At 49.2% G+C, this 15,077-nt stretch overlaps 8 protein-coding genes across 8 annotated transcripts; 2 read left to right on the top strand and 6 right to left on the bottom strand.

Annotated features, from left to right (window-relative positions):
* Positions 1 to 30: 30 nt before the first annotated feature.
* Positions 31 to 1,807, bottom strand: LY89DRAFT_643785 (Creatinase/aminopeptidase). The gene is made up of 3 exons (XM_018211810.1): positions 1,778 to 1,807; positions 378 to 1,676; positions 31 to 332 (listed from the first exon to the last, which is right to left on the bottom strand). Exons 2-3 carry the CDS (start codon positions 1,626 to 1,628, stop codon positions 189 to 191), a joined length of 1,395 nt encoding a protein of 464 aa, XP_018072297.1. The 5' UTR covers positions 1,629 to 1,676; positions 1,778 to 1,807; the 3' UTR covers positions 31 to 188.
* A 554-nt stretch (positions 1,808 to 2,361) lies between these two features.
* LY89DRAFT_583519 (uncharacterized protein) lies at positions 2,362 to 3,421 on the bottom strand (the record flags this gene model as incomplete). The annotated part of the gene is made up of 2 exons (XM_018209218.1): positions 2,362 to 3,072; positions 3,131 to 3,421. The coding sequence occupies 2 exons, from the start codon at positions 3,419 to 3,421 to the stop codon at positions 2,362 to 2,364; spliced, it is 1,002 nt and encodes a 333-aa protein (XP_018072296.1).
* LY89DRAFT_32108 (uncharacterized protein) lies at positions 3,376 to 4,228 on the bottom strand. The gene has a single exon (XM_018206719.1). The coding sequence runs from the start codon at positions 4,132 to 4,134 to the stop codon at positions 3,661 to 3,663; it is 474 nt and encodes a 157-aa protein (XP_018072295.1). The 5' UTR covers positions 4,135 to 4,228; the 3' UTR covers positions 3,376 to 3,660.
* On the top strand, positions 4,229 to 5,456 carry LY89DRAFT_745984 (uncharacterized protein; the record flags this gene model as incomplete). Its single annotated transcript, XM_018221082.1, has 2 exons — positions 4,229 to 5,200; positions 5,255 to 5,456. Exons 1-2 carry the CDS (start codon positions 4,719 to 4,721, stop codon positions 5,454 to 5,456), a joined length of 684 nt encoding a protein of 227 aa, XP_018072294.1. The 5' UTR covers positions 4,229 to 4,718.
* Positions 5,457 to 5,554: 98 nt separating this feature from the next.
* LY89DRAFT_33551 (uncharacterized protein) lies at positions 5,555 to 6,515 on the bottom strand. Its single transcript, XM_018206819.1, has one exon. It carries the CDS (start codon positions 6,236 to 6,238, stop codon positions 5,747 to 5,749), a length of 492 nt encoding a protein of 163 aa, XP_018072293.1. The 5' UTR covers positions 6,239 to 6,515; the 3' UTR covers positions 5,555 to 5,746.
* Positions 6,015 to 7,897, top strand: LY89DRAFT_33698 (uncharacterized protein). Its single transcript, XM_018206826.1, has 4 exons — positions 6,015 to 6,102; positions 6,157 to 6,434; positions 6,484 to 7,483; positions 7,689 to 7,897. The coding sequence occupies exons 2-4, from the start codon at positions 6,394 to 6,396 to the stop codon at positions 7,761 to 7,763; spliced, it is 1,116 nt and encodes a 371-aa protein (XP_018072292.1). The 5' UTR covers positions 6,015 to 6,102; positions 6,157 to 6,393; the 3' UTR covers positions 7,764 to 7,897.
* A 554-nt stretch (positions 7,898 to 8,451) lies between these two features.
* LY89DRAFT_668146 (uncharacterized protein) lies at positions 8,452 to 8,996 on the bottom strand (the record flags this gene model as incomplete). The annotated part of the gene is made up of 2 exons (XM_018213023.1): positions 8,452 to 8,617; positions 8,785 to 8,996. The coding sequence occupies 2 exons, from the start codon at positions 8,994 to 8,996 to the stop codon at positions 8,452 to 8,454; spliced, it is 378 nt and encodes a 125-aa protein (XP_018072291.1).
* Positions 8,997 to 10,182: 1,186 nt separating this feature from the next.
* LY89DRAFT_668145 (uncharacterized protein) lies at positions 10,183 to 12,764 on the bottom strand (the record flags this gene model as incomplete). Its single annotated transcript, XM_018213022.1, has 2 exons — positions 10,183 to 12,464; positions 12,521 to 12,764. 2 exons carry the CDS (start codon positions 12,762 to 12,764, stop codon positions 10,183 to 10,185), a joined length of 2,526 nt encoding a protein of 841 aa, XP_018072290.1.
* Positions 12,765 to 15,077: the final 2,313 nt, after the last annotated feature.

Below are 15,077 nucleotides of genomic sequence, written 5' to 3'. Positions count from 1 at the left end.
CCTGATTGAGAGCTTAAGACCTCATGTTGTCTTGCACGGCGAAACCCCAAAAATCTTCACGTGCACTGTTGGATGAAAACCCTCCATTCAGCTTGATGACATATTGACCCTGAAGTGGCAAGCCAAAGAACTCTTATACAGATATAGCAAGGACGTGTATGTACAATTGCGCTTCTTCTATCTCGCACCTAAGGTTCATAAGGAGACTTCGCCCTTGAACCAGTCATCGGCACACCTCCAGTCTCCGTAACAAGAATAGGATCCTCAAGTCTCACCCCGAACCCCACACTCTTATCCATCTTCTTCGCTTGATCCGTAGTAACATAGATACCCTTCTCTCGTTAGCATCCCCTTTTCAAAGATCAACAGGCACTTACCGGCTCATTAGTAACCACCTCTCCCACCTTCAACTTCTCCCCATTCGCCCCATTCAAGTACGGGTGCTCATGCATCTCCAACCCCAGTCCATGCCCCAATCGATGTGTAAAAAACTCCCCATACCCCGCATCAACAATAACCTTCCTCGACACCCCATCAACAACCGAGCACGTCTCATTAACAACCATGTGCTCAAAAGCCGCCGATTGCGCATCCTTCACCGTGTTCCAAACCCCCAAAAGCTCCTCACTAACACTTGCCCCGTTTGGTAAAATCGTCCTCGTAACATCACTTCCGTAATCATGTAACTTGCTCCCGATATCAATCAACACAAACTCCCCATCCCTCAAAACCTTCCCTTTCGACCCACCATGCGGGTTCGCCGCCTGTTCCCCAAACAACACAATAGCCCAATATCCCTTCCCCACTCCCGCCCTCGTGAACAGATTCCCCGCTGCCTCAAAGATAGCTTCCTGCGTCATCCCAATCTTGATACTGCGTTGCAACGCCCTGACGAGCTGCAGCGTAAACCGATTAATAGCCTTCAAAATCACCACTTCAGCATCCGTCTTGACCGCTCTCAAAGCCTGGATCTCCTCGCTCATGGGCACGACGTCTATCCCCTGCCCGTGGAGCCCAGCCGCGATCATAAACCGCACGTGCTCATCCAGCATCACTTTTCCGTACCCTGTCTCTCGTTTCAGGACTGCGTAGGGAGATTCTTCTTCTCGCCATTCTATCACCTTTTTTGAGGAATAAACCATAGAAAGGGACGCTACGCGATTAAGTTCGAACCGAGGAGCGAGATAAGAGAATTGACCATCTTTGTCGATGATAATGAGGAATGGACGTTCCGAGAGCTCAAACGAGGAAGATACATTGGCGTAGTAGCTTGACGTTGCCGATGGTTCAGCTATGAGGGCATCGACGCCTGCTGAAGTGAGTGCCGCGGCGAGGGTGCGTTGTCTGGTGAGGAACTCTTCTCGGGAGATGGGGGGCACGGAGAGGAGGTCGACGTGGTGTTTGAGAGATTTCCAAGCGTGTTTTTCGAGGGAAGATGAAGAGAGCTTGCTGGTGTGGAGGGCTCTGGGGAGGGCGTAGATGCTTAGTATTATGGTGTTGAGGGCGATCCAGAGGAGGATTAGCCCTTTGGGGGGTTTCCTTCGCCGAGTAGATGCTGAGGTCTGGGGAGGTGTTTGAGGTGAGAGCAGAGGTTCCTCGGCGGCCTTTTCAGAAATTGATTGATACATTGTGACTTGTTTACTTGTATCACTGGAAGTACCTAGATAACGGATAAGCTGAGAAGAAATTAGCAAGCGGCCTTGAGGAAGAATGGTTGGGGATAACAATCGGTCAGCATTCACTACATGCTATGATATAAGTAGAAGTGGGGATGTACTTCAAAACGTTCCTGTACTTTTGAGGAAGCATAGGAGTGTTGATATGCAGAGTGGGGTTTATGAATCGAAGTGGCTAGCGTCAAGAACATGCGCTACGGTGAGCGACTAGTACCAATAAGGACAGTCTATCTTCACAAAGTCTTTCTCAACGTCGATTAAGGTAACATATTTCTCATAAACTCTGAATTCTGAAGAATGGTACAGTACAGGTAAGTAGCATTCGCAATGTCAAGAATGTAAGTTGAATCTCATCGAAACTGGCAATGTTCCTCTTGTCTCCCGCACTTCGACATTCTACACATATTCTTCTGAGCGTGTGACGGCATGCACAGAAAGCAAGATGTTCCCCAATCAGAAATGCTTTTTTTGCTTCGCCAGACGGAGGATACTAAGTTTCATAGCAAATAGTTTCTCGATTTATTGGGTATCTACCACTCTCTACCACGCAGCAGAATACTTTCCATCTTTCCTAGCAAAGCGAAACGCCATACATCCTTAGGATATACGAAAGATACCATGCTCCCACGAACCAAACTCCAGGAAGCAAATGCCGCAATGTCAATAGTCACGCTCAAAACACAACCTAGGCTCGCGTCTTCAACCCAGCACCATCATCCTCCAACTCCTGCAACTTCCTACTAAGACCCACACTCGGTCTCCCCTCCGTACTAACAGTACTCAACCCCGTCCCCTTCCTCACCAACAACGCAGCTCTCCACCTCTTTTCATTAACCCCCTTCGGCAGCTCCTCTCCGTCACCCAACCCCAACACCTCCCTCACCTCCGGAATCTCAGCATGATCCCTCGTATTCCGCATCCGATGACACCACGTAACGTGTTTCTCCTCCACAGCTCCCATCTCCAACATCCCCTGCTCACCCAGCCGCTTCGTCTGTTCCTCCGGACTAGACAGCGGACTCGGAGACTCCATCTCTACGGGCTCGAAAAGGAATTCTCCTCCAACTTGATGGTAATCACCTCCTTTCAGCGCTCTCCCGCCTCTCAGCATCTTCAAGGATTGCACGAAGCCGTCTAGCATTATGCTAAAGAGCTCCTTGCGCTGGTACTCGGGTCTGGAGCCGAGGTTGAGGGTGCGTGTCATTCCGAGCTCTGAGTAGAGTTTCTTGGTCGGGTCGGCGTAGATGGGGAATGGGCACGAGGTTTCGCGCTGGTACATTGGGATGAGAGAGGGGTCGCCGTGGCCGATTATGGCGATGAAGGTAGGTGTAGGGAGTGAGAGGAGAGAGGAGGTCGAGATTGAGGAGGTGAGCGTTCGAATGTATTCTTGGCAGTTCTGTTTTGGGGCTTTCATTAGCAGATATATATGTCATAAAAGTAGAAAAGATACGTACTCCGCAGAAGAAATGCCGAATAAAAATAATCAACACCCGTCTCGCAACATTGGGACCCGTATATAAATTCTTGAACGGAATCGCCTTCCCATCTTGATCCAGAACCGGCAAGTTCTCAATCTTCTTCAATGTCTTAAGAGAAGGTAATTTGTTGTCTGTCTTCACATCTCCTACAAATTCGACCTCGATTGGTTCAGAATCGGAAGCGTTGACAGCGGTGTCGGCAGTCTCGAGTGAGGATTTGGAATGCGACGAGTCGGCCGTGTGCTCTTCCGGATGTGCTGTTGGCATGATGGGCGTGGAATCCTTTGCATATGCTGCAGTACCAGATGTTATAGCCATCGTTGGGTCTGGGGTAGGAATGTGGCAGAGATCAAAGTATCTTGCTCGAATTCTCTCAATTCATGCAGAAGCCAGCTGTGTTTTATTATCTGCCCTTGGCGATTTCAAGAGGTGATCTTCAAAGATATAGTGACGGCGATGTTTTTGAAGAGAATTTTGCGTCGTCCAGCGCGTGTCTTTCTTCAAGTTCAAATCTTGGAAAGCTGGAAGTTGTCGTATCCGATAGAAATCAACAGCCAACCCACCAAGTGGGCACGCCTTCCCATTTGCATGCGCGGCATCGTGTCGAAATTGTATGGAAAGGGTATGGCGATTGTCGTAGCGTGGACCGGATGCCCATACTTACGCCGTTTTAGGACTGTTTGAAGGAACTGGGGCGGCCGATGCGTGGGTGGCGCTTTTTCCCGGGCCACACCATTGGTGCTGCATTTTAACCTTATTCGCATCAAGCCTCGACGATATCTTAGCTGGATGCCGCCCCGAGGCAATGTCACTGATTGTGTCATGTCTGAAAGTTTTGAGACTCGAGAGAGTTTTGATTCGGACTGCCCAGTCGTCAGAAAGAAAGAAAGAACTGATTCAACGCGAGGATCAACTTTTGTTTTGGGCCAGTCAGAGGACCACTGGAGCCAAGCCAAACTCCTGTTACGGGAAGACCTCATCCCGGTTGTCGATCATGAGGCCAAAGTTGGTCGGTGGAGAAGTGGCTGGCATCCCGTCGATTCCAGACTCTGAGAAGGGCTTCAGTCGATATTCCGCTTAGTCACAGCTATGAAGCTTCATAGGATATCAATACCAGTGTCCGCTCTATTCTTGAGATCAAGCGACTCGAGGTTGACAACTGTCTAGCATGGAGAACGGTGTTACGGCGCATGCCGCTGCTCGTCCAGACAAGTGGTGTCCGGTGATAGCTCCGCTGTTATGCAATTTACCACTGTCCTTCAACCTTGGGGGCTTTATCTGGTGCAATACTGGACGCCGAATTTTCCTCATCAAGACTCCTGTGGTTGTTGACAGACTGCGCCTTAGAACGTGGCTACGACTGGCCATCCGGTTCGTATGGAGGTAACACCATAAGGATGCGCGGGGTCATCCGTCAAGGCTGTGCTGTGTCTCGCCAATGATACTGACAAGAAATGCATGGTTCTGCAGCGCCGCATCCAGCCTTTCAAGTGAGGAGCAAGGCAACCACTGCATCTCCATCTCCATCAATTGACCTCTCTTATCAGGTTATCACCTGGCAGCAATGGCTCAACAAGACAGTCCCCTATCAATTGCAGCAAGTATCACCGGAATCTTGACTTTTGTGGCCGCGGTCGTGGCAGGTTTCTATGCCCATGCCGTAAGCCTCAAGAACGCCATTGATACGCAGGCTGAGGTTTCGAGCGCTCTTGAGAAGATTGATTTCCTCGAGACAGAGACCAACATGCTGAACAACGCCTATCTGGCGTCACAAATTCGCCATCCCGAGCGCAACAAGTATGGAAGTGGAGATTTCAAGTACTTCCATGGTCTGTATGGCCAATCTTTAGAGCGGATGCGGATCAAAGATCGCGAGCTGAGGAAGACTGCCACGCTCATCGCCGGTAGCAGTCGCTACGATAAGGTGTCTCGAGTAAAATCAGCAGCATTGTGGATGACCGCACGCGACCGAGTTCACAAAGCCATACAAGAGAGGAAAGCGGAAAGTAGCCGGATATTCCAGATCCAACTTGCTATTCTGTCAGCGTAAGTAAGATTGCTGCAAGACCCGTTAGGACGGAACTTAAAATCACTCATCAGGAAGATCGATGAGCTGTCTTACCATCAGAATCATCATAACGTCACCTGCTCTATTATCGTCGAGGAATTGGAGCTGGGAGGATCACAGACATCGTCGCAGACATGTGAGAGGTACGTATCTGTCCGAAGTTTCTTCCTCCTCGAAATCCACGTTTCCCAGCTCCACATATACATATCGAAGTCTCCGAGAGAGAAATATTGATACCCTGCAGGGACCACCACTTTACGACGAATGCCAATCTCAATAGTGCTGCTGATGCGGAAGCGAATCGCCGCATTCGAAAAGGAGACTCGCCGCCAGCAATTTCATCGTCAGCATCCCGTCCAACCCGTTCCCCAGTGCGCTCAAAGGGGGAAATGTCATCTGAAATATTGACTGCGATAAGCCCCCCTGTCGATGAGCCCCTGGCCGATCCGAACTTTAGCGATTATCACCGCGCCCTGAGAGATTTGGAGCTGCGGGTGTCAACGTCGCCGGCCCCGTCATAATCGTCATCCTCTCGTAATCGCTGAAATGATCCTCGATAATCTTTTCGTGCACTTCTTTCTGGCTTCTTTTGACTTTTTCTTCATCTTTCTTGGTTGAGACAATTTTCCTTGGGGGCTGGATTGGTCTTTCCTTCCTGGTATTGGCGGGACTGAGACATCGCCAAGCCACATGGCATCCAAGCACCTAGGCAACACAAAGTTCGATAAACTTCTTCCCGCCTTTTCCAAATCATGTTTACTGACTTCTCTCCTTCTAGATCTCACCTGGATACCTCTCAGAAACAACCTTATCTCCTGCACTACGCCTGAGTCTTCGCCCTTTGCTGGTGTGCTACTCCTGCCTCCTGCGGCAGCGAGAGGTCGGTCTAAGACATTGCACCACATTGTTCCGGAGGCTGAGCTATTTGGAAAAGAAACTCTCAATTCCGGTTCAGTAATCTTACGCTCTGGTCTACTTTCAGATCTGGGGAGACCTAAATCCAGACTAATTCCCATGAACTCTTGAACCTTTTTTGACTGGGCTGCTTGGACTTTTGACGTACGACACTACCAAGGGCGAGCCAGTTGACCGGGTATGGTAATTGTCGACACAGCAGCCAAAGGTCGAGTGCTTCTGGAGGGCCGCTGGCTGGATTCGACACGGAGGATTTATGAAGTGCTTTGCCTGGATCGAATCGGCCGTGCAGGCATTGTATGTCGTCTGGTCAAACTCCTCCACACCCATACTGATATCCATCCAGAGCAAATGACAGCAAAGGCGGTCAACGGAAGGATGATCACAAGGAAACAACCTCGCAGCAGACATACAACGAAGATGAGACCAAGATCAGTCAGGCTGAGGGGCCATCACCGACGGCAGCCTCACCTCCTTCCATACAGACAACAGAAAAGCCGCATGGAAACTCAACAACCGATATCTGGACCGATCCTAAGCCATTGCCAAGCACAGAAATTTCTGGTTCGGCAATACGTCCAACAATACGCTCCATATCCGAAGAAAATCTGCCAGTAAGGACAAGCAGCAAGAGATCTAGCAAACCACCTGGGGCAATGGCAACTTCAAAAGAGCCACTACATGATGTATCGTTGGCTTTCGACTACAACCCAGCGGTCGTGGCCTACGTATCAAGTGGCCGTGTCAACATTCCACGGACTTTGAGGCGACGGAATATGAGCTCCACTTCTACTATTTTCAAGAACTCACCACTTGCACCAATCACAATCATTGTCACTACACCAGAAGAACAGATTCCTTCACCACCGCCAACCGCTGCACTGGTGGCGGAGCCACACAACCCATTTAATGCTATAAGGGCCCACCGACAGTCGGTATCATTGCCTTCGTCACGAAGAACAAGTTTGTCATCGTCGCCTCACCTCCTGATTCCGGATTCAAATAGGTTAATGCCGCCTACCGAACAGCAGATCAATTCCAACAAGTTGAGAAAGGCTCGCGAATTCCGGGAGATCCGGAAATTCCTCATTAACTTCATGAATGCGAAAGGCGACAAGTTTCCAAAGAAGCTACGGGTACGGATGATGGAAATGTACTGCATTACAGAAGCCGACCTCTCACCCGAGACAGTAGCGAAATTCGATGCCGATAGAGATGAAGGCGTAGTATTGGAGCAATTGGGCATTTCGGAACAGGAAGGCACAGATCTGGATGACCTCCGGATCTTACAAATGGCATTCATGAGTCAGATCCCTGTCGTGACTCCAACGCGGGAACAGGCATTGGTAGATACTATCCCCGCGCCCCGACCAAGGAAACAGAGCTTGATCGGAAGAAGAGCCGAAGCGAGAAAGGAGAAGAGTGAAGACGACGGACCACTGACTTGGCTGGGTCCATTGATCACGACCACTCCCCTCGCTGCACCGCCTCTCGATAGCCCACCTCCGAAACCATTCATTGGGGACCATAAACTCATCCGCGCTTCCTCAGTGCCGAATTTGCAGCGTGTGCAAGAAACGGACGTTCCTCCCGTCCCGTCGATCCCAACCGAGTTCACAGCAGTGAAGCGAGGAAGAAATAGTACTCTTTCTGGTGGAACGACCTCGGTAGCTGTTGATGCCAAACTTCGCATCGTGGACCAACAGACAAGGACTAAGCGCGGGAATATCATCTCTGGTGCGTTTGGATCAATTCGTGAAGCTATCGCCGCATCAAAGAATGTGAAAGCAGCAGAGAAGAGAAGATTGTTAAAGGATGCTATTCTTTAACACCGACCATCAGCATCCGAGCTGATTAAATTTGTGTTTATTTCGAGCGACCAAGCGAGCGAGCATGGATATACATACTTTTTTCTTACTTACTTACGGCATTCTCGGTGTTTGGAGCTGTGCTTGTCTGGATTTTTACTTGTGTTGGCATTTTCTTTTTTGTGAAAGAGAGGATACGGTAGATATTCGAGGAGTAGTAAGACCGGAAGAAGAGGGGCCGCATAGGAAGGAAGATACGATACGATAATTACTAGTAGCTAAAAGTTGCTTTCGTGTATATACATAGATATCATACATAAGATATAGGCGGAGAGAGAACGACTGAAGAGAAGACAATGCTTTACTTCCACAATCGGTGACCTTGAATCGTTACTTGTAAACAAAGCCCTCTCTCTGGTTTATTGTATATTCATTTTATTCAATTACCCCGAGCTATTCACATACTTATTGCTCGCCCTCTAAACGCCACCAATGCATCGCAAAAGTCACCCATCATCCAACCACTCCTCCTGCCCAATCTGATCCCAAAACGTCTCCCCAAAAATATATGTACAAGTATCCCACCCCAAAATCAGCACCGCCGTCAGGAACCAGTGCTTCTTCCCTCCCCCACCATTGCTAGGTCGATTTCCCTGCCCAAATTTCAGAGCACTAGAATGCAGCAAAGACCGAGATCCCCTATTCCATATGCCCATCCAACAACGCCTCCCCCAACAACGGCCAACCAAGCACGAGCGCGAAACCGGGAAAATAACTATATACCTCTAAATCAGCCTCGTCCTAAGAAAGCAGGAGAGAGGAGAGAAGGGGAAACTTACAACATCGCAGCATCACCCAGTTTCCTGAACTGGCGTCCCCAGTCTGCGGGCGCGGCTTTCGTGCTCGTGGGGTAGCGTTCGAAGGGGTGCGGTTCGAAACCTCGCGCTGCTTGGCGGATGCGGGATATTACGCTGAAGGGTTGGCTGCGGATGGGTTGGGATAGGCGGAGAGTTCGCATCGCTGCTGTTGGGGAGAGTCTGAGGGGAGGCATTGTGTGAAGTTGTGAGGAGATGTGTGATGTTGTGTATTGTACAGTAGTAGAAAGAGGAGATTTATTGGTTCCCGCTGAGGAGTAGAGAGTTTGTTTCTTGCTTGAGTGGAATTGAGTGGAGTGTTTTGTATGGATGAGTAGAATGTATTGCGTTTTGCTGCTGTGTAATGAAAAAGGATATGTATGGAGGCTACCTACATACAATATATAACACACGCAAAGAAAATCACAAAGCGCACCGCCTACCCGTCCGTCGGGAATTATTCATCTTCCAACAGACAAAAGCTCAAAAAGTGACGGCCAAATGATCTCATGTTGACCTCCTCTCGTACGGCATCAGGAGACTTCTCCGTTTGCACACCAATGAGCGAGAAAGGAATGATGATGTAAATAAACAGTGGTGCGATGCAGGAACAGGAAAGAGAATGAATAGGAAGCGTGAGGTGATTATTAGTGTTGGTGGGCTGATTTTCTCGGTTCGCTGTCAGAGGTGTTCGGAGGCGCCCGGTGCACGTGTTTAGGCAAAGAGGGAAAGGAGTTGAGGCTCTTGGGTTGAGTTCGGCGAATGATGAAGGATGATTCCTGATTGTTCCGAATCGTTGAAGGAGAGTCCGAAATGAAGTATACTCGAATTCAACAGGATCGGGTGTGATTTAGGTGTCACGTGTCACTGAGTGTATTTCAAATGTCAATTTCTTTTCCGAACTTCAACGCATTCCATCAAGCAAAAATCACAACGCCAACGATACCACAACGAGTAGAAGAGCGGAATACTCCCTGATCATCCCTGATCCTCCAACAAACGAAAATCCACCCGCCTCTGAATATTCTTTGAATCAAGGCAAAAGCAGAAAAAAAGAAAAACCATGCCGAATCAATCCCAGATCCGTCAAACGCCAGCTCGGATTGAGAACCTTCAATGCTTCGTAAATGCTCTGAATGCATCAAATCTTAACGTCTCCGAATGAGCTTCAAGAATCGAAGGTCGAGTCCAAGTCAACGCTCTGAAAAGTCGAAAAACCGCTATTTGCGCTTCCTGCGCTGTCTGCGCTGCCAGCGCTGCCAGCGACTGTAGTTTGATGCATCTCATCGATCGACGATAGCTACCCAGCCAGACCTCCTCGACTCCGAACGCATTACAAAACCCACTACAAACCGAGAATCATAGGCCGATTTCCTCTCGACCTCACTCCTCTTCGCTTTCATCTTCTAGCAATATCGATTCTTGGTGAGGACCTGCCCTGGTAGTCGAAGTGGAAGACTGTCTTGGAGGAGCACTTGCGCTTTGACGTGGACCTCCGCTGGCTTCTGAAGTAGACGACTGTTCTTGAGAAGGGACGCTCCGACGTTGAGTTGTGCTTTGACGTTGAGCTTGAGTCGTCGACCTCCCATGGTTACCGGTGGTTCCACGTGGAGGGGGAGGAGGCATATCATGAGCGTTTGATCCTGCCCGAGAACTTGGTGCAGTATCTTGGTTCCTTCCAAGACTACCTCGCGACGACCTGTCGTCAGAACTGAGGTGGGACTGCATGGCTCTCCCAGCTGCTCTCGTGTCGATGGAAAGTCTTCGTTGTTGAGCATTCCGTCTCAACATACTCTCTGGCTCTCTGATTGAATCAGTCATACTGGCACGATTGCCTTGTGTGCTGGCGTGGCGTTTTCGCTCGGATGTGTTCGCGAGAAGAGAGTCTTGTCTTGAACCATTCCCTGGCCCTCTAGATGAATTAAACCTACCAGCCCTGTCAATTGATGGCCCAGTCTGTTGACTCGCGTCACTAGGCATATCAAATATTCCTAACCCCTGTGTTTGTCCCGATCCTTCCAATGGTGCTCGGAACGGTGCAGGTTCTCGAAGCGGCTGTAGATTTGATGCTGGAGAGAATGCCACGCTGCTGGGTCGTTTACGGTGCTGGCCTGTACCTTGCGTCCATTCAGGGCCTGTGCCATAAGTGGAAGCCCTTGGCTGTGGTGTTGGAGGATCAACTCTGATCTCTGGTGATTCCGAATTTGGAGTTCGACCAAATTCATTAAATGCCTCTCCAAGAGCTCGCTCAATGACGGATATATCAAGCGGCCGACGTTCTCGTTCGCGTCTGTACTTATCAGACTCGGCAATCACCAAGGCCAGATCAGCGTTACTGGTGGTTATATTGTGCAAGGCTCTTGTTGCTTGCCGTACCGCTGCTTGGCTACCGGGAAGTGGCGATGGTAGAGTGGTTTCCTGGGTTGGGAGCCGCCATGGATATCCACCATCACCGGCATCTTTTTGTTCGGAAGATTTTTGCTCGTCTTGTCCCTGCTCCGATGCTTGCTCGATATTGCGAGCCACCCGGGCGTGTTGCTGAAGGAAATTCGCAAATGCTCTCACTCTTGGCGGAGTAGGGATTGGAGGAGGAGGCATCGGAGGTGTAGCCATTGGAGGAGTGGGGTATTCTCGATCCCAAGATTCTGCAGCACCACTTGCTCCAATATCCTGGCCTTGATGTGTCGCCTGACTTCGAAGCTGTGGAGGTCGAGACTGTTGATTCGAAGCTCTACGACCAGTACCACCAAATTGTTCCTCTGATCCACTGGATCTCGTAGCAGCGAAGCTTTGTGTTGGTGCACGACCTGGAGCCCTATTGATTCGACTTTCGTTGAATGTGTTTGATCCGAAGCGATCCCTCTCCCTAGATTCAAACGCCAATGTATGAGCATTCGACGCTCTCGTCGAAGATGAAGTTCTGGTTTGCGATTCACGAGTAGACGGTTGTTGTCTACTTTCAAAGCTCGAATTTAGACTTCCACTGTTATCGTGCTGTGAAGGTGAGCGAGAATTCGAGTCATCAAACTGTTCAGTGTTGTTACGGTTGCTTGAAAGTCCCCTCATATCATAACCTTTGTTTGGAAATGATGAGTTTGGGCGTTGGTGGTCGTCGTAGCGGATGCTCAGAATTGACGATCCGGTGCTACCGTCAGCCTTGCTTGGAATTATACTTTCGATGCCGAATAGTTGTTGCGTATCGCTTGATCTTCTATGAGATGTATTCGGGAGACGTTGTTGGTTGAAGTCTATTTCACCCATACTTGTCTCCCTGCCAAAGTCGGCAAGCGCGACAGGGCTATGAATATCATCAAAGTCGTCCTCGTCGTCCGAATCCGTAACATCACCATCACCAGGTAGCAGTGCTGCAGCTCGAAATCTACTCCTGTTGTTCTCTCTTGAACTCTGTGTTGGGTAACCATCAGAATCAGCTACACCATCAGCATCGCTTGCTGGGCTTGAAGGAGGTGCAGGTGGGCCTTGTGAACCATCTCGAGGACCCTTTGGACGTCTAGGAGTGTCTGAATCTGAAGTTCCTGCACGATCATTCTCTACTGTAGCTCCAGCCTCGACGTCTTGTCTTGAACGTCCTGCGCTCGACGGAGCACTGCTTCTTCTTCTCCTAGGTGCGCGGATGTTCATCGAAGCTAGAGGTTCTGCCGTACCTGATGATACATCAGATGTTGTTCACGTCTCTCAAACATCACCTCGAAAGACTCACCTCTCACTTCTCGCCTGGGTCCTTCCGGTGGCCAGTCTCTACCCATCAGTTGATCGTCCTTGCTGAGAGGGTTGTAACTCCGATTCGTCCTAAGACTTCCAAAGAAACCTGAAGCTCGATCATTTTGACTTGGTTCTGGATCAGCCGTCGAGCCTTGCGTGCTTGTCGTTGACGGACGTCTTGATTCTGCGTCGTTCGGTCTTGTAGATGATCCACCAACATCGCTCTCGTCCCCGCTTGCCATGGTGGCGGCGGTGGAGATCGATTGTCTGAAGGGAATCTGGAGGTGAGTGCTGTACTTATGTTCTCGTTGTCCTCCCTTTGCATCAGAGCAGGCGTGGTCATCTCTCTTCTGGTCCATGCTGTTCCCGTTCTTTGACGATCGATCGTGAAGTTCTTTCAAAGGTCACATCTTCGTATCTTACGAGCCGTGTTTGCGAGCTGATGATTAGCCGTTTTTAATATTCACGCATTTTGCATGCTTCCTCCCTTCAAAGAACACCCCTGAACTAGCAAGTAACTACGTCGGCTCTGAGGTCCGTGCGGAGAGTCTTTCCTTCCCAGCGGTTGCTGCAAGTTATAAAACTCGAAGCCTTTACATTTTACACGATGCTGGCAAAGACAAGTATGTCCTCGCAAGGGATTCATCTGGAAATCAAAATCTCATTGAATCAATCACTCAGAGAAACTCAGAGAGTAGCAAGCGTAATGGGATTTCTTGGTAAGAGCGGACTCTCTGTCAATCTAGCTTAAGTTTAAGTTTAGGATTGTACAGTTTGTATAAGCACAGCTTTGTTACCCATTGTGTGCGTGGTTTTTAGAGCTATGGCGTCTTTGATAATTGCTTCCCATCTCGAAGAGCACACTTCTGGGTCTCAGCCTTGTCGACAAGCCTTGGTTTTGCTAGCTTGATTTAGCCTTACCAAATAGCTTTGTTGCACATCGCACCTCTCATAACTCATAATTGCTGCTCATAATGCTCATGATGGCAATTTGAATAATATGAGCTGGATTATGAGACACAATCATGAGTTATGAGAACTACGACATGCAACAAAACAAGATAGCTTAGTATTTTGAAAGGCAATGATAATGTATAAGCCCAATCTAACTCAGCTGCCGGCTTTCGATCACGTGGGGGCCACTCCCGGCTCTTAAGAGCTTGCGGAGATCTTATCCCCGGCTATTGCATAAGATTGGTATAAGCTCGTTGCTGTTAGATCTCCATTGATTTGGTTTTGAGCTTTAGCCTTGTTAGCCTTGATTCAGCATTGTGCTCGCAAGTGGTTTCGTTACACATCGCAGCTCTCATAACTCATAATAGTAATCATAATGGCAGCTCAAGTAATATGAGTTGAACTTATGAGTTGAGTTCTAGTTATAAGTTATGAGAACTGCGACATGCAACAAAATTAGGCACCAGAGAGGAATATGACGCAAGTTCGACTTCATCTTGTCGGGTTTTGTCAAAAGGATTTTTGAGCCTCCGAGTAGCAACTTTCACTTTGGACATTCAACACAGCTTGTCCTCACGTGCCATCAAAGGAGCTAAAGCACTAAAGGCTGACAATCCTTGATCCCGCTCATTAAACTACAGAAAGGTGTATAAGACGCTTTGAGGAAACTTGAGTCCTCCTCCAATCAAACAGCAAACTTCAATCACCTTCTCCAAGCGCAAGACTTCTTCAGTCTAACTACCGACTTTTGGATCTCCTCTTGCCTTTCTTTTTGCCCCTTCTCCTGCTTCTTGCACGTCTTGAGATCGAACTGCCCTCGGAGTCCGCATCGCTGGAGCTTGATCCATGTACTAGATCTGGTACATTTTCCAATCCTGTATCACTGGATTCAACTCCTGGTGCAACCTCCTCAACCGGAGGGGTAGGATACACCTCCCCAAGAGCTGGATTGACCTGTGAATTGACCTCTCCCGGCGGAGTCGTGACGATCCTCGCATCATTGGATTCACTGGAATCATTCTCTTCCTGTTCAGCTTGAGCTCCTCCAGCTTCTGTGGATCTTTCTGACTGTGGTTGAGGTGATGATGCATTGTGAAGGTCTTCTTCATTGTCAGCTTCCTCCTCTTGACCCACAAGCGACGCCTCGTTGGACCGCTCCCCGTCGTTTTCTCCGCTCGCCCAATCGTACAAAGTATCGTCGTCGTCGATATCAGCGGGTGTGCTTTGGTCTGTGAGAACTACCCCTGCAGATTCGGATTGGAAAGATGAACTCGGAGTTGAGGGAGCTCGTTGCCCAAATCCATCTCGGTCTTCATTGTCTGAAGAATTGCCGTCCAGAAAGGCAGCTTCCATATTGCTGCGAGCTCGATTGAGCATATTCAGAGCAGGATCTCGCTCCTCCTGATGTGCCGGGGACCCTGCTACCTGTTGACCATTCATAACACCACCGAGTCTCGACTCTCTCGAAGGAACATCTACACTTGGTTCTTCCGATAGAGACCTGTTCTCTGTGGTGTTTAGCGTGCTCTGAGAATTCGCTCGTCTAGCTAGATCCGGATGCTCAGCTCGCAGGCGCTCTATCAATTCCGTGGTGTTACTCG

This window comes from Mollisia scopiformis (assembly GCF_001500285.1).
Source record: "Mollisia scopiformis unplaced genomic scaffold LY89scaffold_10, whole genome shotgun sequence".
Taxonomy (NCBI): domain Eukaryota; kingdom Fungi; phylum Ascomycota; class Leotiomycetes; order Helotiales; family Mollisiaceae; genus Mollisia; species Mollisia scopiformis.
Note: the sequence above shows the minus strand (reverse complement) of the source record. Positions and strands in the feature narration are given on the sequence as shown.